The 23,184-nt window shown below is 49.5% G+C and overlaps 1 protein-coding gene and 1 non-coding gene across 2 annotated transcripts in view; both read right to left on the minus strand.

Moving 5' to 3' along the window:
• Positions 1-535: 535 nt before the first annotated feature.
• Positions 536-23,184, minus strand: part of Vwa5b1 (von Willebrand factor A domain containing 5B1) — a 52,296-nt gene continuing 29,647 nt past the window's right edge. Inside the window, exons 12-22 of the mRNA XM_059255271.1 lie at positions 22,806-22,991; positions 20,367-20,538; positions 18,840-19,030; positions 14,226-14,427; positions 13,553-13,867; positions 10,232-10,369; positions 6,536-6,670; positions 4,269-4,343; positions 3,582-3,651; positions 2,662-2,779; positions 536-1,123 (exon numbers count right to left, since the gene is read on the minus strand). Coding sequence (XP_059111254.1) covers positions 617-1,123; positions 2,662-2,779; positions 3,582-3,651; positions 4,269-4,343; positions 6,536-6,670; positions 10,232-10,369; positions 13,553-13,867; positions 14,226-14,427; positions 18,840-19,030; positions 20,367-20,538; positions 22,806-22,991 — 2,109 coding nt within the window. The 3' untranslated portion in view covers positions 536-616. The remainder of the gene's footprint in view (positions 1,124-2,661; positions 2,780-3,581; positions 3,652-4,268; positions 4,344-6,535; positions 6,671-10,231; positions 10,370-13,552; positions 13,868-14,225; positions 14,428-18,839; positions 19,031-20,366; positions 20,539-22,805; positions 22,992-23,184) is intronic.
• LOC131905399 (U6 spliceosomal RNA) lies at positions 19,477-19,584 on the minus strand. Its single transcript, XR_009377915.1, has one exon. It is a non-coding gene; the product is annotated as a U6 spliceosomal RNA (small nuclear RNA).

Here is a 23,184-nt window from a genome sequence, read left to right on the forward strand (position 1 = left end):
GGACTGTTCTTTGGTTGGCTTCCTAGTGGGATTTGGAGCCCCTGGACTGTTACCATGGAGACACAAACCTATCCCACAATGCAATAAACAAGAGAAGGTTTCTTGGTGCCTGGAACAAGCTTGTGGTTCTGGTTGCTTATCTTTGATGGATTTTCTTATCTACCTTTTTACTGGAGAGGGGCATTGCCCTTCCCGGTGCATGCCAACGTGGTCTTTCTCCAGGGAAAACTCCTCTCTCCTCTCTCTCTCTCTCTCTCTCTCTCTCTCTCTCTCTCTCTCTCTCTCTCTCTCTCTCTCTCTCTGTGTGTGTGTGTTTCCCTCGCCATGGCCTAGTAGCAGCAAGTCCTGAAGCTGCCTGAAGGTCTGAATGAAAAGGAAGATTGGGTCCATTTAAAGATCTAGTACATGGCCTTATCTCACCCTCTTGTTTTACAGATTGGAAACTAAGGCCCTGATGGGGCAGTGACTGGTCTAAAGTTAGTAGGTGGTAGCAAGGTTGGGATTGAAGTCAAGCCCACCACTGCCAGTCCAAGACTCTTTCTAGCAACACTATATTGTCTACAGCTTTCAAAAAGTTTCCCTACCAACCCAAATGGCCCATCCCTCTCCCCCTCCCCTACACGTAATTGGGGTTGTAACAGAGCATATTGAATTCCAGGTTCTCATCCCAGTGTCTCAGGAGCACGAACAGCTGGCGAGCGGTGGCCTTGAGTGCGCCCAGTGTGCGTCCTTCGGGTATCTTCTGCTGCTCCAGCCATGAGCTGGCCTTAGCAGCTACCAGCTCCCACTCAATGAAGTAGGAAGCTGAGTTGTGTTCCAGCCATGCGAGGGCCACCACGGTGGCCCACAGCTTTCCTGTGAACTCCAACAGTGCACTTGAGTCCAGGCCTGAGCTGCCTTCAGCTTGGGACTCCAGGGAGGTGTCCTCACAGGGTGGGGACGGAGATGACGGAACAGGGCAGTGCTGTGGACTCTGGTTCTTTGAATCATGCCGGTGGTTGACGAGGGACATTCGGAGGCAGATGAAGGGTGAGGTCCACTTGAGTTTCTCCATGTGGATCTGGATGGCATCGCAGAAGGCTTGGTTGAGCAGAAAGGCTCCTGAGGCCAGCTGCAGAGACACCTGTGGGCAGGGAAGCCATCTTCGTGGGTCTCAGACCTCTCAGGCCATGGAGCCCCAGGCCACGTGAAATCCGGATCCACATGAAATGTCTGCTTGTTCATCTCTTCCTGCCCATTCTGCCTATTTTCGGGATACCCCAAGTCAACTGGGTATGCTCTTATTTAATTTACCCTTCAGCATAGCGGGCTAATCACTCTCCAAGCCAAACTCACTCACTCTCCCGGCTCCATACCTGCCTCTTACCCTGTGCAGGCTCTGCTTGGCCACTGGGATTGTGCAGACCTGTCCTGCAGACTCTAGCCTGCTCACCTCTATCCCTGCATGGGGACTGGTCACTCTCTAAGTCCTAACAGATCACTCTCTTAGTCCACTGTCTGCCTCCTCACACGTTCCCCGCCCCCTCTCTCTTTCCTCCTCCACATCTGTTCATCTGTCTTGCACTCAGAGGGACCTCCCTCCACAAAGCCTAGATTACACGTTCTCTGAAGTCCCTGCTCAATTTCCCATTTACTTAGTTTTCTGTTAGACTAAGTCCAGTGTGTGATTTATAAAGCCTTGCACCACCTGCCTCCATTTTTTTCCTGCACTCCCCTTCCCTTCCCTTCCTTTTTCAGATGCCAAGCTGTCTCCTTTCTAGGCTTTCAGTCATGACTCCTCAAGACTCAGGTCTTAGCTCAGCCACTGCCTTCTTCAGGAAGTCATACTCCATTCTGTGAATACCCCCGACCCCTGACCTCAGGCCTCAGGGTCATACCTGTATTTCCCACCAAAGAGAACCTCCCACTGCTCTCAAAGGGTGGGATTGCCCGGTTCCTACCCTGCCTTCCACTGGGTGCTTCCTTCCAGGAACTACACTTATCTAACTCAAGGCCATCTCCTCAGGGTCTGTGCTGAGTCTGACTCAGTCAACACTGGCAGAGTGATGGCATGTGTAAGTGCTCAGTCGCCCTGGACTTCTGAGGATTCCAAATGACACCATGCACACGCCTGGGTGTGGAAGGATGGAGACATGAGGTGATGTACCCAAACCGTGCCTCTCCTTCCCACACCCCACAAACCCCAAGCTCAGGGACACTCAGCGGTGGCAGAACACTGCTTGCCCTGTTCCTTGACTCTGAGCAGCAGGCTGCAGATCCAGGCTCCTCTAGCACCATGGCACACTGGGCCACCTACAGAGCCACTTTTGGAGCAAGGGTGTGTCCTTAGGATGGGACTTTTACTCACCTGAGAGTCATTCCAAGGCTTATTTTTATGTACCGAGAACAGACATGCGGCTGTGCCCAAGTCCCATGAATTTTTAAGGCGAGGATAGCAGAGCGCAGAAAAGCATCTTGAGGCTGGCACTGGCTAATATGGACACCCCACGTGGGAATTCCTGACTGTTCCCTCTGCCTTGGTGGCTACTTGGGTGGGGAGTTCTGGGAAGCTCAGGATTTCTTTAGATAGGGGCATAGAGACAAGAGCTCCTTCCCTTGGAAGAGGGGAAGGCATGGACAGGGGATGAGCTGGGTGGGAGGGGTCTGAGGTCTGGTACTTACCAGCGGTATGTAGTCGAAGCTCTGGGTGCCCCGAGTTGGCTCTGGAGCCTTGGCCAGTGATTTGCTGAGAAAGCCTTTGGCGGCTCTGGTTAGCAACCTCGGCTTGCTGAGATTCAACCTGCGTAGATAGAAACAGGTTCTCTGGGTCATCCCAGCCCTCTCGTGCCTGCCCAGAAGCCACTGAAAGGCAAAGCCAGAAGGACCCAACAGATGGTGTTCCTCAATCTTCTCGTTTGACAGCCAGAGAAATGGAGGCCTGGAGGAAGGGGGAGTGTCCATTCCTAACTCATTTGTAAGCGACAACAGGGTAATGATCAGGTCAGTGGATACTGTCTGTGGATACTGTATCCACCCAAGGCCAGGGATGGGGAAACTCCTAAGATAGTTGTGACTGTTATTATTGTCAACCTGATAGGATCTAGGGCCAAGGAAGAGACAACTCTCTGGGCTAATGGAGGAGGGAAGACCCACCCTAAATGTGGGCAGCACTATCCCATGGACTGGAGTCGTGGACTGAATGAGAAGGGGAAAGCGAGCTGAACACCAGCATCCATCTCTCTGCGTCCTTACTGCAGATACAATGTGACCAGCCACCTCACACTCCTGCCGCCATGCCTTCCCAACCGTGATGGACTGTACCCTCAAACTAAGTAAGCACAAGACAAACCATCTGAAAATTGCTTTGCTTAGGTGATTTTTTTTCACAACAAAGAAAAAAGTAACTATTTTTGGCCTTCCCATGGGTGTTTATATTTAAAGAGACCTTGGAAATGGAGGGAATATTTAGACAGCTTGAGACCCAGCACACTGTGGCATCTTTTAGGTGGCCGGGCTTTTTAGCACCATTGAGGTAAGGCTGCCTCTGCCTTTGACAGGAAAAGGAAAGCAAGCACCATGTTCTCAGAGGAAACGCCACTTACTTGGATACAAAGAGAGTCTCGGAGGTCTTCATGGAGGACGGGGTACTGGTGGATGTGTTGTGAGGGGGACCTAGAGAGTCACAGAATAACAGACTGAGACTTGATAGGGGACCTGTCCACTGAATCACCTCCCACCTGGGGAAACAGGTTCTGAGTGGGACAGGAGCTTGCCTATGGATAGATGGTACCAGGATGTGAACTGCTGGCTGAGCAGCTACACCCCAGGGGCAGTGGATAAGGGTGACATGGGTAAGGGGCAGGGGAGCCTATAGGGTTCTTGCAGGCAGAGCCTGGCATCTTCTGGGAGGTGACTGAAGGGACTGTTACAGTTTCACACCAACCACATCATTTCTGGATTAGACACTGAGTTGGCAACTCTGCTGGAGGATGCCATGATGGTTGCCAAGGGACAATGGCCTCTCAGCTGGAACGGGGGGGGGGGGGGGTGTCCGCAACTCTAGGCCCAGCTCTATAACGAACTTGCTAAGTGACGCTGGGCAAATTGCTTCCCCCTTCCAAGCCTCAATGTCTTCATTTTTAAACTGGGGACAATCCCCTCCATCTCTTGCTAACGGTTCTGAGACATCAGTGAAGTTCTGGGCACTCTGTTGGTGACGCCTCCCTGCCCCTAGTACTTCTCACATTCCACTAACACAGAAAGAGGGCCAGCCCCAGCTGCCTACCTACCTTCCTCAGCGGTTTGCTTCTCACGGCCCGGGGACAGGGGTTTATTGAAGGTCGAAGTAGGGCTTTCTTCTAGGGCTGTAACAGAGGAGGCCAGTGGGGCCTGAGCACCCTTCACCTTGCCTTTCTTCCTACCATGCTGGTATCAAAGACTTAACACTCCCACTCCCTAAGCAGTGGGCTCTTGGTAATGTTATCAGTTTACATTGTAAACTGGGGCTAAGGGTACCTGTCTTACATTGGGAGGAGTCAGTGAGACATCATTCAGATAACGCTTAGTGCTTTAAGTACTCAGCCATGTACTCAGTGAAATCTTCAACTACAGACCCCACAGGGAATCTGAGGCAAGCCTGGGAGAGCTTTAGGATGGGAGTCAGAGTCTAGATGCAGTGGTATTTCCCCGCAGCCCCCCCCCCCCCCCCCCGTGGTCTGTGCCCACTGAGATGTTCATTTCCAGAAGGCACCAGTACATAGCCTCGACTCAACGGAAGGTTTTGAGCCTCAGTTTCCCTGTCTATAAAATAGACATGCTAGTCATAGTCCACAAACATGCTTGTGGTGGTTTGAATGAGACGTGTTCCCCATGGGCTCATGGATTTGAACACCCAGGTCCCCAGTTAGTGGGAAAGTTTGGGGGGCGGTTATGGAACCTTTTGGAGTCAGGTCTAACTGGAAGATATATGTCACTAGGGCGGGCCCCATTTCCTGTTTTCTTTCTTTTTTGCTTCCTGTGTGTGGATGAAAACGTGATCAGCCAACTTCCTGCTCCCACCACTGTTTTCCTCTGCTCTTTTCCATGCCTTTGTCACCGTGAGGGACTCTATCCCTCTGGAACTGCCAACCGCGATGAGTCCTTTCTTCCCTCAATTGCTCTGCTCAGGGTATTTTATCACAGGAACCAAGAGTAACCAATTCAGTGCTGAACCAAGTTGATGACTATTGGGATTGTCACTTCTGGAGTCAGACTGATGGGCCAAGCTGACATAAGGGAGGCTCTAAATCATAGAAAAGAGGTTCGTGTACAAACATGTCCAGTAAAGCCTCGGTCTCCCCAAATGAGAAGGGGCTCATTGCCACAGCACTCAGCACAAGAGCGAACTAGAGATGGAGTGGCTGAATGACTGAGGCAACCAGGAGGTAAACACAGTGTCACTTAATGTCACAGTTCACTGCCAAACACTGAGCCCAAGCCTTGATTCCATCACATACTGCCACCGGGAGTGAGTCACTAGCTTCCCCGAGGCCCATTTCTCTCCTCTCTTGACCAAGGAACAGAAAGTCCCTTGAGATGCTTGGGAGGGGTTCTGATTAGTGAGGATGGAGCTAAGCGCAGGGGACTTCTCAGCGCAGTACTGATAACCTTTGGTGGGGAATGAGGAGGGGTAGTGTAAGAGGTGAGGGGCTGGAGATACGGGCCTTGAACAAAGCATGGCAGGAAGGAAGGGGCTTGCGATTTCCATGGAAGCCTCTGCCTGACTAGGGCTGAGATGCAGAGAAGGAATGGTTAGACCAGAAAGTTCTAGAAACTCAGTGACTGGGCTCAGCTGGTCCCTGGTGCTTGGGACACAAAGAGACAAAGACGTTGTCCTAAATTCTGAAAAGTGGCTCTGCACATCCAATACTCTAGTCTTTCTTTACTATCTCTTTCCTCTGAGGAAACATTCTTACAGTGTGAGCGGCTGCCTGGGGTCAGGGTGTGGCTGCTGGTGTCCTCCCCATGTTCAGCAGAGGGCAGGATGTCCCCACTGTGTATAGAGGGTTGCAAGGGAAGGGGTTAGGACGAGCACAGGCTGTCTGTGGAGAGCCAGAAGACAGGCATAGGTGAAAGATGTAGGACAGCCAGACTGTCAATCAGCTCAAGGTCACACAAAGGTCATGCCACAGTTGTCGAAGGCCGAGAGGGAGATGCTAGGAACCGAGGAAACAGCAGATGGTGTGACCCAGGCAGACTGAATGGTCTCTATGATCATCACTTGCTCCTGCTCATTAGGTTTCCCAGGACTTGGTGTCGGGAGAACCCAGAGGCTGGAGAGCCGCAGCTGAGGGTGAGAGCGGATGCCGTGCAGGAAAGCCCTACAGAAAGCCCTGCCTGCTGTTTCCTGCTTCCCGCCTCTGTACAAAGCTGTGTCCTGGAGTTATACCAATCCCCTGTGTCTATGGAAGTCCTCCAGAGCCCGAGAGGCCCGGCCTTGCCCTCTCCTTGCTTAGAGGTCCCCGAGGCCTTGGATGTAGGGATGCCTGGACTTCTGAGCACACGAGATGGCGTTTACCTAGGGTCTGGAATTTGCTGTCTCCTGCAGCTGAGGCGTGTTCTCTGAGCACGGTCTGGGATCTTCCAGCACCAGCAGATGAGCTCTTCCAGTGTCGAGTCAGGTTCCGGAAGCTGACCATTTGCTGCATGGCACCTTTGTGGAGGACAAGGAAGGAAAAGCGATCAGGTGGGTGTGAGCCTGTTGGTTTCTGCCATTTTTTCCAAGGCTGTCGGCAGTGAAGGAATGGCTCTTTCGTCTTTCAATTAACCTAAGGTAGGCAAGCGTGATGTAACACAAGTCCATGGGCTTTGGGGCCAGAAAAATCTGGGTATGAAATCCAGCCCCATCTCTTACTAGCTGGAGAGGATGTGAACTTCGAGCCTCAGTTTCCCTATCTGGAGAATGGGGATAATTGTCTTACTAGGTAAATATAACTGCTGACATACTGTGAAATGTCCCAGCCCCCTCTCCTACACAAATCCTTAAAGCCTCAGGCATTGCTGTTGGAAGGCAGAAGAGTGAAGTCAACTTCTCAAAGTGTGTTTAGGAGGCCTCATTCTCAGAGGACATTAGCCTGGGAGTTGTTCCTTAAAAATAGAAGCTGTGTTTCTGGGAAGACGGCTCAGTTAGGAAAGCGTGTAAGGACGTGAGTTCGAGTCCCAGAACCCACATGAAAAAGCTTGGTGTAGTGGTCCACACCTATGATCCCAGTGCTGGAGAGGCAGAGGCAGGAGGATACCTGGGACTTACCATCCATCCAGCTAGCCTATTCACTGAGCTTCCAGCCAATGAGACTGTCTCAGCCGAACAGCACTTGAGGAGCAACAATTGAGGCTGACCTCTGGCCTCCACATGTGGGCACGCGCACACGTATGTGCACACCCACATGCACCCACCCATATGGTCACACGTCTACAAATACACGAACAAACACAGAAGAATAGTCTCATCGGGGAATACATTTGGAAAAGCTGCGGCCCATGTTCCCCTGGTGTCTTTAAGGGCTCTGAGAGTTCCTGCAGCAGAGAAAGCTCCTGGCTTTATTTAACCCAGGGTCCTTGAATGCACTTCCTGACTTGATAGTTTCTATTTTTTGCATTAGACAGCTATTTACAGGCTAAGAAATAGGAGTTTTGGTTTCTTAGCACACATGTGGGGGTGTGGGGAGGGTTGGGCTAGACTACAGGGGCTTTTGGATTTGGAGTAAGAAGGGGCCTGGGTCCTTGATCTCTAAGGCTGTGCTACACATGCCAGCCACAGGGTCAGAGCTGGGTGAGCAGAGAGAGAGAGGCTTCCCTGAAACAGGAGTGACATTACATCAGGGCCACAGCCTCTGGTCCAGCGTTGGCGGTCTGAGCTGGAAATGGGGAGGCAGGAATGAGGGATCATTTTGGTAATATGGATAAGGGAATGAAAGGGAAGGAGAGAGGAGGGGCAGCAGAAGGAGAGAGGAAGGGCATGATTGGTTTCTAAACATCTTCCTGGAGATCTGGTTAAGGAAAAAAAAAAAAAAAAAAAAAAAAAAGAACCGCAGGCCTGAGGCTGTAGCTCAGGATTACAGTGCTTACCCAGCAAGCCAAGGCCCTGGGTTCCTGTGGTGATATATTGTGTACCCTAGTAAAGCTTGCCTGAGGATCAGAGGACAGAGCCAGCCACTAGATTAAACATAGAGGCCAGGCAGTGGTGGCACATGCCTTTAATCCTAGCCCTCAAGAGGCAGAGATCCATTTGGATCTCTGTGAGTTCAAAGCCACCCTGGACTACATGAGATTGACTCAGTCTAGGAGAGAAACAGAGCCAGGCAGTGGTGACACACATCTTTAATTCCAGCACTTGAGATCTCATGCCTTTGTTTGGGAAGCACACACGCCTTTAATCCCAGGAAGTGATACGAAAGGGCAGAGAAAGGTACATGAGGCGTGAGGAGACTGGAACTAAAGTCTCTTTTTGGCTGAGGCCTTTTGGGTGAGGACTCAGAAGCTTTCAGTCTGAGGATTTGTGGAAACAGGATCAGCTGAGGAGTTGGCTAGGAGAGGTAGCTGTGGCTTATTCTGCTTCTCTGATCTTTCAGCTTTCACCCCAATATCTGGTGCAGGGTTTTTATTATAAGATCGTTTAGCATTTGAACAACAGGTTCCATCTCCAATAAGACTAGCAAACAAACACAAAACAAAACAAGCCACCAACCAACCCAGGACAAGGCTTTGCAAATGCCAAGAAAGTGGAATTCAGAAAAGAAAAACCCTAGAGTTAAACAACAAAACAAAAACAACAACAACAACAACAACCAGAACAACAAAGAACCATGAAAATTGTCCCCTCACACCGGTGGCTCTCAACCTATGGATCAAGCCTCTTTCATAGGGATCGCTTATCAGGTATCCACATCACAACTCCTATTAATAGCAAAATTAGAGTTAGGAAGTAGCAACGTAAATAATTTTATGGTTGCGGGGGTCACCACAACGTGAGGAACCGTATCAAAGGGTCACAGCATTAGGAAGGTTGAGAACCACTGATCTACACAGACAGACATCACAGATATACACAGACATCACAGACACACACAGACATCATAGATAAGACACACATGGACACAGACACCACACACACACAGCTTGCCACCGGACGCATGTGAGGGCCAGAGAACAACTTTCAGGAGTCGGTTCCTTAAACCATGTGGGTTCCAGGGATCACATTTCGCTCCTCAGGTTTGGCAGCAGGTACCTTTGCCTGCTGAGCCATCTCGCCAGTCCCAGGTTGCAATAAATATTAGGAGAAAGTATGGAGGCGTGGGGAGAACACAGACTGGACCAGGCCACTAGGATTCAAAGCTTAGCTCTGCCTGTCCTGCTTTGTGACCTCAGGCCATGTTTCTAAACCTCTTCTGCCTCCACCTCTGAGTTCCAATAATAAGTCACTTTGGGCAATAGTGGAGTCACTTCGTAGAACCTTTTCTGAAAGTTAGATCATCTAAAATATGCTTTAGAACATGGATTGGGTGTAAAAACAAAAGAAGTCAGTTCTAGGGACTGACCTCAGAGACTCCCACACTAGGCAAGCACTGCCATCGAGTTACATCCCTGACTCTCTTTTTTTATCTTGAGACAAGGTCTTGCTAAGTTGCCCAGGCTAGCCTTGGAAACTGAGTGTGTAGCCCAGATAGTTCCTGAACTGCAATCCTCTGCGTCAATCTTCTGAGTAGCTAGAATGAATGGCCTGTGTCACCAGGCTGGGCCTGATGGATCATGGGAGCTCCCTGCAGTGGAATACACTACATTATCAAAACAAACATTTAAATGTTCCTTCCAGGGATAGAGTATTTCACACCCACGTTTTGAAAAACATAGCATGTATTAGTGTGTTCTAACTCATATAACCTTATGTGTCCCTTGATTTCCCTCCAAGAATAACCCATCAAGAGAAATGAAGACAGGAACAGCAGGGAAGGACAAGCTTTCCTTCCTGGGTGACTGTCACTCTGACCCATCTGTACCTAGTTTGCATCAATCTAGACATTTTGGGACCCTCTATCACAAAGGACAGTAAAGGCGTTTGCTCTTCTTCCCTCTGGTGGCCGAGCCACCTGCTGGGAGCCTTTTGGCTTTTGCATTGCCTGGCATCCCTGTCTGCAGGGCTGTTCTTTCCTGTATCTCAGCCCCAACTCAGGCCCATGCGCTGAGGTGCTCCACCCTTGCACCGTACATGCCTTACCAGAGTTGGGGTACTTCACCACCGTGGGCAGGTACCGCCTCTTGTTTATGTCCACAGGCACGAAGGCTGTGTACTTGCTGATCACATTGCAAGCCTTGCTGGTGTGCACAGCGTTCACCTGGTATCGGCGATTGGACCCTGGGGGAGGAAGAGTGAGGGTCACTGCTGGGACTCAGAAAGTATTTTTGGAGACTCTGGAAGCTAAAAGGAGAGCTTGAGCAGCAGTCTCCCTCTTTGGGATCAAATAGGTCTTAAAAATCAAGAGTCTGTGAATGTACTAATTAAAGACATTCAGACAAGAAAATTCATCATTTTAAGATAAAGGGTATTTTAATGTAAAAAATTAAGTCATTATCTTAAAATAAAAGATAGTGAATTCCCTTAAATAACGGTTATTTAGATGGTAGTCTACGCTGTCTGTATTTTATATTTGAATTTTACAGATGACTAATGGGAACCTTGTTACAGGGCTTCATGGGTTCCCAGCCTGACAGGACCTACCACCCTGATGAGAGGACTGAACATCTGTGGCTAGGGAGATGGCTCCATAGGTAAGTGTGCTTGCTAAGAAAGCATGGAGACCCAAGTTTGTATCCCTAGCATACAACTGAAAAGCTGGGTGTGACCATGGCCACCTGTAACCCAGTGCTGGGGATGAAGGGATGGGGAGACAGGAGGACCCATGGACTTGCTGGCTAGGCAGCCTAGCCAAAAAGTCCCAAGCTTCAAGTTTGGTGAGAGACTCTTGTCTCAAGGGAATAAGGAAGAGAGTGGTCACACTCAGCATCCTCCTCTGACCTCTGTATCTACATATCCACTCCCACCACTCCCATCCAAACACACCACACACCACACCACACACACACCACACACACACACACACACCACACACACAACACACACACACAACACACACACACAACACACACACACACACCACACCACACAACACACACACACACCACACACACCCACACACACACACCACACACCACACACACACACACACCACACACCACACACACCACACCACACACACACACACCACACACACACACACACACCACACACACACACACCACACACACACACACCACACACACACACCACACACACACACACCACACACACACACCACACACACACACACCACACACACACACACACCACACACACCACACCACACACACACACACACACCACACACACACACACACCACACCACACACACACACACACACACCACACACACACCACACACACCACACCACACACACACACACACACCACACACACACCACACACACACCACACACACACACCACACACACCACACCACACACACACACACACCACACACACACACACACACACACACACACACCACACACACCACACCCCCCCACACACACATACACCACATACACACACACACACACACACACACACACACACACACACACACACACACACAGATTGAAAACCAGAGAATGAATCCATGTAGGGTCATGCGGCATGTTAACAAGGACCTGAGATTAGGATTTAGTATGACCTGACCAGGAAGCTCAGGCCCTTTCTACCAAATAGTGAGTCCTCTTTATGAGCTTGTTGCCTTCTGAGGCTGTTCAAGAAGCCCAGGGAAGGCTGGGCGGTGGTGGTGCATGCCTTTAATCCCAGCACTCAGGAGGCAGAGCTAGGTGGATCTCTCTGAGTTCGAGGCCAGCCTGGTCTATAGAGCAAGATCCAGGACAGGCACCAAAACTACGCAGAGAAACCCTGTCTCGAAAAACCAAAAAGAAGAAGAAGAAGAAGAAGAAGAAGAAGAAGAAGAAGAAGAAGAAGAAGAAGAAGAAGAAGAAAAGAAGCCGCCCAGGGAAATGAGGGGTGGAGGAGAATTCACAGGAAGAAAAGAGTATCACGCATTAACCCAAAATACAAATTAAATATAAGCCACATAGTATGTAAATGAAGCATAAACTTAGAACAAAGGATCATGTAACTCTTATTGGCTCTTATGTCTGTTCTCCAAACGTGTTTCATCCAGATCTCAATAGTCATGTTCTAGGGAAAGGCTGCCCCAGTTCCTGAGCTAAATTAGCTCCCGAACCATCCCTGTTATACATGGCTTAGATTCATGTGTCTGAACAGCACTTAATTATCTGTGTAATTGTTTGATTAATGCTGGCCTCTGTTAGCCAGTGCCAGGTGCCCCTGGGAAAAGATGGACTGGCTTTGTTCTATGCCAGCCAAGCTCCCAGGGCATCAACAGGGCCAGACACCTAGCCTGGCCCCCAGCTGGGTCCCCAGCTGACCAGGAAGTCAGTGGGGCTGATGAGAGAGTGCAGGGTCTTGGCTAGGTCTAGGGACTCTGTAGGAAAGGTTGTCTCAGAGGAGCCGCCGTCACTGCTGGGTCTCCAGAACCAGGCATGGGCCACTGCAGAAAAGTGCTGGGTATAAGGGAGCATGGGGGTGAGGGAGTACAGAAGAGGAGGCAGCAGGAAGAGAGGAGCATGGGTCACCAGCAAAGTGCGAGAGATGGAGGAGGCCAGGGCTGGAGAAGGGAGGGCACCTCCGGTTGAGGATAGAACCCCACGCACCATTAAATGTGTTGGGGAGGGGTGTAGAGTATAGAGAGCCTTGGCCACTGCAGGAGTGTGGGACAGTGGTAAGTGTTGGAGGCAGGGGAGGAAGAATTAATAGTGGGACCTCGAGCACAATGAGGATCCCTCCTTTCCGCTTTCCAAGAGTGGGCAGGGCATCGGGTGTGGCTTCCATGAAGAATGGGTAGATCTAGGAGGTGGGCAAAACCTGTGCCCAGAGGGCAGACTTCGAGGCTGTGGGAGGGGCTTTTATGAAGGGTAGGGATGAACGTTTTTTGGGGGGTATGGGTTTGGCATTGGGAGGTGCTGTGAAGAGGGGTGGGCATACACAGGCCACTGGGCAGGGCCCTGGGAAGCTAGAGAGAGGAGCATGTGGTAAGGGCAAGGCTTTGGTGACAGGTAGGGTGGACATTTAGGGATGGGAGGGGACACTGGGTGGAGTTGGTTGGTTAGGTGGCTAACCTAGAGAAGCGGTTGGGTTACTGGAACCCCAAGAGCAAAGGCTTTGAGGACTTTTGGGTGTGGGCAGGAATCTGAAGATTGGGGAGGGGATCTTGGGCAGTAGGTGGGGCACTAGGCTGCTAGAGGGCGGGCCTTGGGGTGTGGGTGGGGCTTTGGAAAGGAATGGTACAGGGCTTGGGCAGTGGGTGGGGCACTGTGCTGCTAAAGGGCTGGCTTCTGGTATGGGCACACCGCCCCTTCCTCAATCCTGGGCTCTCACCCAGCTCAATCTCGTCCTCACGCTCCGCCAGCTGCTCGAAGTCTCGGATGATGGCGCGCGCTGCCAGGTGGTGGAAGGTCTCGCTCCACATGTCGGCATCCTGCGCGTCCCTCCTCTGCAGGGCCGGCGGTTCCAGCTCAAAGCTCACCTCCCACTGCAGACGCTGGTTGTCGCACAGGCCTTTGACCAAGGCCTTGCCCAGCACAGGGCCGGGAGCGGCGGGCCTGCAGGGGCTGACTTGCTCCTCCGATTCAGCCATGGGCTCCCAGTCTGAGGATGTCTCCGTCTCCAAGGTGGAGGGGTGATGGAGTAGCTCTGTGGGTGGAGGGACAAGAGGGCTGAACCTGAGGCCAGAGACAGGGAGCCATCCATAGAGGATGCTACCCCTTCCCCGGTGCAGTCAAAGCTAGTCCTCCCCCTCCCCCCCACCCCCTTAAGGAGTAGAGGACAACTTCCCAGTGGGGGATAGATCTGCTTTTCAGGAAGCTTGTCCCTGAAGGGCTGGATTGATAGGGTGGGACAGTCAGGTTGAGTGGATAAGATGGGACTAGAGAGGTTCTCAGAGCAAGAGTTTCACGAAGGCACAGAGGAAGGCCCTGGTCCTCTGTCCCTGACATCTGAAATTGGGCCTTAGCCTTTCTGCCCCCTCAGATCTTGGACCTTGGACGCTTACCCAGGTTCTCAGAGCCTCGGCTATCAGGTGCAGACTTAGGGCTGGAGCCAGGATCCAGCTCCCTTTTAGGGCTCCAGGCCTGGGGCTCCTGGCCAGAGAACAGCGAGCGTTGGCAGCCTTGAGGCAGTAGGGACGGCCTGCGGGCTCCCGGGCCGTGCAGTCTGGGGCCCTGGCTCAGGTCATGGCCACTGTTGAGTAAGGGCTAAGGAGGACAGCAGAGAGCAGGGGGAGGGGAAAGAAGAGAAGTGAAGAAGGAGGAGGTGAAGCCTATGGTGGCTGGTGGCTAAAGCCTCCTTATTCTGACCCCCCAATGCTTCCCCTTTTTCCTCCTCCTCATCCTCTTCTTCCTCCTCCTCCTTCTCTCTCTCTCCTCTCTCCTCCTCCTCCTCCTTCTTCTCTCCTCTCTCTCTCTCTCTCTCTCTCTCTCTCTCTCTCTCTCTCTCTCTCTCTCTCTCTCTCTCTCTGCTCCGCAGCTCTTTCTCTTCTCAGAGCAGGCCCCTCAGGGACCCAGGAACTCATGACTTTGTCTCCACCACCCATGAGAAATAGAAACCAGAAAACTCCCAGGTCACGGGTCAACTCCAAGGCACAGAGAACTGTGTGCCATGGAGAATTCCACACCCGCTTTCCTTTTTGGCATAAAGCTTAAAACCTTTTTTGTGTGGAGTTAAAATTACCAACCCTTTCCCGTATGTCTTCCCATATGTCGCGCTTAAAAGGTCTTTCCCACCCAAAAAAATCTTCTAGAAGTTTTGTTATTTTTGTTTGTATGTTTTAAGTCTTTGATTCATATGCAATTTATTTTCCTGTTAGGCGATAGAAACCAGCTTTTACTTTGATTTTCCAAATGGTGTACATCTCAGCACTGTTTACTGAACACAGTGGGCTCTCTGTGGTTTATCAATTCGCTACACTATCCTTACAAAGCTTGCATGTGTTTGGTGTTGTTTACCGGCTTTGCAGTCTGTTTTGATGAGTTCATCTATCTGTTCTTAGGCTTGGTATAAACAAGCGTCTAAAAGCCAAGGGGTATATGGGAAATGCCCTTGCAACATGTATGATGGAGTTCTTTTTTTAAGAAAATGCTCTTGGTATAGCCTGGGTTTCCTGAGAATTCAGGATCCTTTGAGCCCCACCCAACCACCGACTTCTGTAAAATCATGTTGTTTGTTTAAAAATGCATTTTAATTTCCTTACCATGTGTGTTTGTGTGTAAAGCAGTGTGCCACTGAGCATGTGTGGTCAGAGGACACACACAAAAGGAGTTCTTCCACCATATGGGACTCAGGATTGTGAGGGCACTGCAGTCCAGTGCCAGGTGACTTTAGCCTTGGACCAGGGCTGCCCTGATGTGCATGGCAGGGACTGACTACGTGACTGGGTGGCACATCCATGGTGACTCATGCTAAGATCCTAGGACTTTACCTTTTACTGACCAATCTGGACTGCCCTCCTCCTCATGACACAAACTATGTGCCCAGAAGCACACACAAGGAAACATCTTCCAAGCACAGGAAGACACCCCATCCCCTTGCCTTGTGAGGCATTGTCCTAAGGGACAGGTGGCACTGTACCTACTGCCCAGCCTATTTGCCCTCTTCCAGTATACTCAATAAACAATTATTTTTATTCTGGTCTTAAAAAGAAAAGAATCTCTCCCATGTAACTGGAGAGAAAAGACAAAATCAGAATTGTGGGCACTCATCTACAAGTAGCTTGTATCGAACATACCAATAAGCTAAGCGGAAATGTTCAGAGCCACGGCAGTTAAAACAAGTCACATTTTTCCATACTGGAAATTGGTCAATATCTAAATGTTTGATGATGCTCAATATGTCAGGGTCTCTTATGGGTGGTAAATGGGAGTGGTACACACTGGGACAATGGGCTGTCTATCACCAACTGAAATCCACAGGCTACCCGAGACAGCCATTTCACTCTTACAAATTCAACCCTGTGGGAGCCATAGGGGTTCGGGGGCCTATGTGCAAGCCATGTGTGTTTGTTGTAGTATTGACAGTCTGAGTAAAGATCAGGAGACTAGCTGGGTGAGGTGGTGACGCCTTTAATCCCAGCACTTAGGAGGCAAGGGAAGCAGATCTCTGTGAGTTTGAAGCCAACTTGGTCTACACAGTGAGTTCTCAGGTCAGCCATGGCTACACAGGGACAGCTTGACTTAAAAAACTCTGGAAACTATGTCTCCATCAGTAGGGGAGAGTGAGTAGGTTATGATATATCCATGTAATGGAGTATCACACAATACTGCATAGAAGGATTTCTTCATACAGCTGCGAGAAGACAGTTGAGGAAAAATTACCTTAAATATTAAATTATGACAGATTTGTATCTCAATGATGACAAAGAGTGAACTTGGTGATCATCAGCCTCAGAGAACTGTTCATCAGGAAGAGTAATTTTACTGAATGTAAACATGAATTCAAAAGCCAGTAAGAGGGCCAGGGAGATGTCTCAGTTGGTAAAGGTACTTGCTACCAACTCTGACATCCAGAGTTTGATCCCTTGGACCCACATGGTAGAAAGAGAACTTACTCTCAGGAATGGACCTCTAACCTCCACATGAGGGTAGAAGCATGCACACCCACTCAACCACCCAAATGTGTACACAGAGGAAACAAATGCAATAAAAATTTATTTTTAAAAAGCATTAAGACACTATGCATAATTGCACAATTTACATAAGCAGCTATTAAAATGTACATGTGTTCTGTATATACGTGTATGTGCATGATATTTCTAGAAAGACATACTTGGAATCATTGGTGCATTGGTGTAGGGGAGGGAGACTTTATTTGTACTTTATACCTAACTGAACTGTTTGAAAGATTTAATTCCAAAAGCAGAGTAGTATGCATTACTTTTGTGATGGAAAATATTAGGCTAAAATGAATTTCCAGTTTCTTAGACCATACACATGACCTGGTAGGTAAATAAGATGAGAAGAAAAAACCACTTACCAAGTGTAATGGAATTGGGGGGGGGAAATCAGCAAACCTTGGGGAATCTTGTCACATTATTATGTATTGGTATGTATTGGGGTGTGCCTCCCATAGAAGGGGTGTCTTCCTGTCTCTAAATCAAGGACCTATAGCTCAAGGTATGGAAAGAAAAGGAGACTGGCCACTTTAGGGTACTTCTGGCGGGGGGCGCAGCTGCCAAGGCACGATTCTCTGACCCCCTCCACTGAGATATTCTCTGCTGACCTCACCACCACCCACAACGGGTCAGATAGAAATGGACTCTGCTACAGTTTCCATGGTAACAGAGGCATCTACAAGCGAGTTTTTCACCCAGCCAGAGTCTCTGGGGGGATCTACACACACACAGTGAAGTGCTGGGGAGAGACAGACTGCAAGAGACAGCCAGGCAGGAGAGGAGAAAGAGATGGAGCTAGATGGGAGGAAGAAAGGAGCTAGCCTGCCTCGGGCACTCAGTGAGTGGAACTGCCTTTGAAGAACACCAGCTACAGCCAGACATTGGGCCAGCACTGCATCCTGCATCCACTAAAGCCTGGAAGCCTCCCGCACCTGGAGTATGCTCCCATTCCACATCTGCTGGTGGCTGGTGGCTGATGGTGACTCACCTATCTATTTACATTCTCCCCATCTTTAGATGGGGTTCAGAAATATATGAGAAGAGTGCCTGACTCCAAGACTAGCTAACATACACCAAGAACATTGAGGGTCCCTGGAGAAACACAAAAGAAAGTCCCCAGGGGCCAGGTGGCATGTGGCCCACGCATATGTGTAGATTGGGAGAGGATGTGGTAGGGAAGTGGGAAGACACACTGGAGATGGTGGGAAGCTGCTTTGGCCCACACACTTAGGACAAATGGTTTCTGTCTAGAGGAAAATGCTTAAGTCATCATGCGGTTTAGCATAGTGGTCTCAACTGGGTTGTTTTATCCCCCTGACCTCAGAGACATTCTATCATGCTTAGGACCAACCCCTATGGCAGAGCCTTGACAGTAACAATGCTGAGGTTGTTGAGGGCTGACCTAACAGGATACTGGTGACCTTTCCTGTGGTGGCTCTGACTCCTATTCCTTTGCCTTGAGTGACTGTCCAGCCATGGAAGGACCAGCAGTGTGATGGAGGAAAAGCAAGAACCCTGAGGACCAGGGCTTCCTGGGTCAAGTCCAAGGGTGGCTGGCTATTCCGGGTAAGTCTGCTTACTTCTCTGACTTCCAACTGCCACATCTATACCAAGTGAGGACAGATGGTCTCCAAACTCCCTCTCTTTCAGGTACCATAAAACCTAATGACAAGAGTCTATACAGGTGCCCTGTGCTAGGCAAGCTCACTGACCAGTGAGCATCATGATTAGGAAGTCGTTTGGAGTTGGCAGATAAAGGTCCAGTTAAGGATGGAGGAGTGACTTACTAAGCCAGAGATGACCAGTCTGAGGGGTGATTGATAAATATATTTCCAATAAAAACCAACATCATTAGAAGGCTTGGCATTATCTGGATCTGGACTCTGCCTTCTACCTGATACTCCATGTTTGTGTGATAAACACCCCATCTTTGTGGTTACGTGTGAGCCATAGCCAAGCCAAGCTCCTCCCACCCCCTCCCACCCTACGCTGCTCGGGTACCTGCAGATCAATCTGCCACCGTTGGCTCCCTGAGCTGCTCTGATTGGCAAGGTCCTGCACCTTGGCTTTTCGGAGTGGGTGTCTCTTGGCAGTCCCAGTGGGATCGCTGGCTGTGGTGGCCCTTGGGCAGGCCTTCTGGCTGGAGATCTGGTTGGTGCTGTATGCCCTCCGTCGCCTGAAGATATCCAGACCTGGGCAAGGGCAGAAAGAGAGGAGCTGTCGGGGTGGGGGGCAGTGCAGAAAGAAAGGGGCTTACATGCTGCCCTCCTGCTTGAAATGTCTTTAGTTCCTGTTTTCTTACAGAAATATGTGCAGGTGTCTCCCTTAGCAACCAAAGCCTTGCCATGTCTGGCCCTGGTCTATCTTCTCACAACTGTCCCTCCTTCTATCCTCTCCATCGTGTGTGTGTGTGTGTGTGTGTGTGTGTGTGTGTGTGTGTGTGTGTGCATGCACACACAAAAGACCCAAAGTTGACGTCAGGAATCTTCCTCAGCATTTTAGATGGGTTGTTCTGTGGGTCCAGACTCTGGCCCTCTTGCTGGTGTGGTGAGCACTTGATTCGCAGAGCCGTTTCCCCAGCCCCAATCTTCTTATGACTTGTACTTTTATTTGCACTTATTTCATGTTGGATTTATTCAACCCTATGGAATGCTTCATGCATTTGCCTGTCATCTTTGTGCGGGGGGCCACGCTAATCTCCTCCGTACCATTCTAATTTTGGTATATGTGCTGCCGAGGTGAGCAGCCCACTGTCTTGACAGGCTCTCTCACTGACTGGAGCCCATCGATAAGCTAGATTGACCAGCATGCCCCTGGATCCTCCTGAGTCCGCCTCTCAACACCGGACTTTACACTGGGTCTTGCTTTCTCAACAAGCACTTTACCTACTGAGCCGTCTCCCCAGCCCCCTCCCAGCCCCTTTTAGAGATGCTGTGTGGTCAGAGGAAACTAGAACTACCAGATGAGTAGCCAACACCATTCCTCCACGGCTTTGCTTGAGGACTTCTGCTGGCAGGCACTTCCTCTCCCTTCCCACGACTAAGAGCCAGCCCTCAGTTGTCTATGATCTATATGCTTTTCTCTCCCTGGGGTTCCCACAACTGCGGTCTCTGTCCCTCTGCTTTATCAGAGTTAAGGTCAGTTGTGCCTTTGTGTCTAAAGGGGGGGACCTTGGAGGGCAGGTGCCAGGTGGGGGGTCGTTCTACTCCCCACCACACACACTTGGCTCTTTGTCAGATAATCAGTAAATCCTCTTTGAAAAGGGTGTCAAACTCTATGAAGGCGCCTAGGTCTAGGTTGACCCCCTCCTTAGCATCCAAGAACTTAGCCAGTTGCTGAGATTCTGCAGTCTCTGTCTCCTTGTCTGTACAGTGGGTATCATTGCATCCACACCCATAGCTGCTAACTGGTCCCAGAGATGGTTTTTTATCAAATGCTTAACGCATACTAAATGCTCACTATAAGGTAGCAATCATTATGGCATCCACGGAAAAGAGAACAAAACAGAGCAGAAAGCAGAGGCCCAACCGTGATGGGTGGGGGAGTCTCCGTTGCATGGATGGGCATCTTGGGTCGGCTCTGAGTTGAAGATTTTGGCACAGGTCTCGCTGCCTGGGTCAAGTCCCTCATCCTGAGAGTGGTAGAAAACAGAGCTGCTGGAGTCCTGAGCGTGCAGCATGCCATACTTTTGCCTTTTGTCCTGGGGACAGGAGAGGAGAGAAGGGTGAGGAGCGTGAAGCTAGATTCAGCAAGGACTTCCGTGGGCAGCAAAGGGTGTGTGGTGGGGCTTGGGGAGGAGTCCACCTCTGAGGACCTAACAGCATAAAGAAGGGATGCTTGTTTGCTTGTCTGGAGAATTGAGGTGAATTTCTGATCAAGAGATTGTGAGCATGGAGCTGGATACTGTGGCTCACATCTGTGATCCCAGAACTCGGGAACTATGGTACAAGGCTAGTCTGAGCTACACAGTGAGTTCTGGGCCAGCCTGGGCTATAAAGTACAGTTCTGTCTCAACAACGCAACATAAAAATAAAAATGAGAAAGAGAGAGGGAATAGAATCTCTCTCTCTTTCTCTCTCTCTCTCTCTCTCTCTCTCTCTCTCTCTCTCTCTCTCTCTCTCTCTCTCTCTTTGAGACAGGGTTTCTCTGTTATTTTGGTGCCTGTCCTGGATCTTGCTCTGTAGACCAGGCGGGCCTCAAACTCACAGAGATCTGCCTGGCTCTGCCTCCTGAGTTCTGGGAATAAAGACATGTGCCACCACCGCCCAGCTAGAATCTCTTCTTATATTATGGTGATATTTAATCATTGACTTCATTCACTGAAAATTAAAAAAAATATAATACTAAATTTCATTCGTGTCTCCTAATAGATGAACTATGTGTCCTTTCATTCTGTTCTTCATGACACACACACACACACACACACACACACACACACACACACAGAGCACACTCATGGAAGTCATGTTTTATTTTATAAAAACCAGACCATACACATTTATCAGCATCTTGAATTTTGTACTTAAAACATTCTGCCTGCTAACCGTTGTCTTTGGCATCTGTATATATAATATTCCACTACCTTTCAGTGTGAAGCATTTGCTTCATGGCTGTTTGTCTTTACCACCATATGATCTGTGGTCATAAATACATTCCATGGCTGTTACATCTCTGGGGCAGCATCCTAGGAGTGACATTTCTGGATTGCAAGATTTTATGTATATCTAATTTCACAAGTTATTTCTAGATTGCCTTCCAGGAGGGTAAAGGCAAGTCACACTTACATCAACAGCATATGAAGGTGCTGTTTATCCAACATCTGCCAGTAACAGTCTCATGGGTGAAGAAAACAACTTGGAAAAATAGTGTGAGCATGTGTGTGTATGTTTGTATGCCTGTTCATATACATGAGAATGAACATGTGTGGGTCTGTGTGTGGAAGTCAGAGGACAACCTTGGGTGTCATCCTTAGCAACACTCATCACTGTCTACCTCCTTGAGACTGGGTCTTTCAGTGTTCTAGAGTCCGTCATTAGGCTCAAGACCTGGCCAGAAAGTCTTAGGGATGGATCCTCCTGTCTCCACCTCCCCAGATCTGGGATTACAAGCAGCCATAATGCTTCCTGAATATGTGGGCTCTGGGGTGAAATTCGGTTCCTCACACTTGTGAGGCAGGCACTTTACCTTGCCTGAACTATTTCATCAGCCCAAGAGAATGAATCAATGACTTGGTTGAGTCCCTCTATGGGAATGTGTATTGATAATCTAGTGTCTTTCAAGGCTCCACGTTTAATTAAAATTAAATAAAACATGGACTATGAAAAAAAACATGGCCAGTGTTTTGTTTAGAATTTTCTCTGTATAGTTGAAGAGCCCACCTTCCATAACACATTCATATTGACCATTAAAAATCTGGACATTTCATACAGCATCCAATTATTCTTAGAGACACAGTCAATACATGGCCTGTGTCCCAGTACAGAAACATTTCAATACAGTGAACAGAAGCTTTCCAGTCCAGTCAAGTGAACCCCAGGCACTGGACATGTCCTCTCTGCTCCTTGTTCCTTACTAGGCATTCAGTCATGGTTGCCTTCCTTCATGGCTTCCCTCTTTCATTTTTATTATCATTATTTTAATACATATCTGCTTTACAAGCAAGTGAGCATCTGTGTTCCTATGTGCATGTGTGCACATGTGCACACACATATGTGAAGTCCAGAAGACAAGTGCATGCCACCGTACCTGGCATTTCTACACAGAGGATTGGACTCAGGTCCTCTTGTTAGCACAGCAAGCCTTCTACTGACTGAGCCACGCCCCACCTCCTGTCTTTTAATGTATCAAGTTCATGTTATACTTTAGGCCCTGAGTTTGTAACTCCTTAAAAACCCACCATGATGAGCAATGGGAGAGCGGCGAGGAGGTAGCTCCTTAGACCACCTCCCGTAGGTCTGGGGTACTTACGTATCTGGAATTGGAAATGTACAAGGAGGCATCGCACACAATGCCATATCCCATCAGCCGGTCCCCAGGGAAAAGGGAGCTGGTGCTGACAGGTGAGATCAGGACCTCTGTGGTCTCAGGGAAGACCCACTCCACAGTCACGTCACTCAGCATTGGGGCCATAGCCTTCTTCAAGGATTTGATCATCTGTTGGAGAGGGTGAGAACACAGAGTAGGCGGATGTGTGAGGAGGGTGCGGAGAGATGAGGAGATAAAAAGGTGGTGAGAATGTGAACTTGAGGGGAGGGAGGCACAGCAAACTTGGGTAGCTGACCCAGCAGCAGACACACCTCTGAACTCCTGAGACTCTTGGGATGGACCTTTGCCATCATCCCTGAGC

The sequence above is a fragment of the Peromyscus eremicus genome, chromosome 2 (genome assembly GCF_949786415.1).
Source record: "Peromyscus eremicus chromosome 2, PerEre_H2_v1, whole genome shotgun sequence".
NCBI classification, from domain to species: Eukaryota; Metazoa; Chordata; class Mammalia; order Rodentia; family Cricetidae; genus Peromyscus; species Peromyscus eremicus.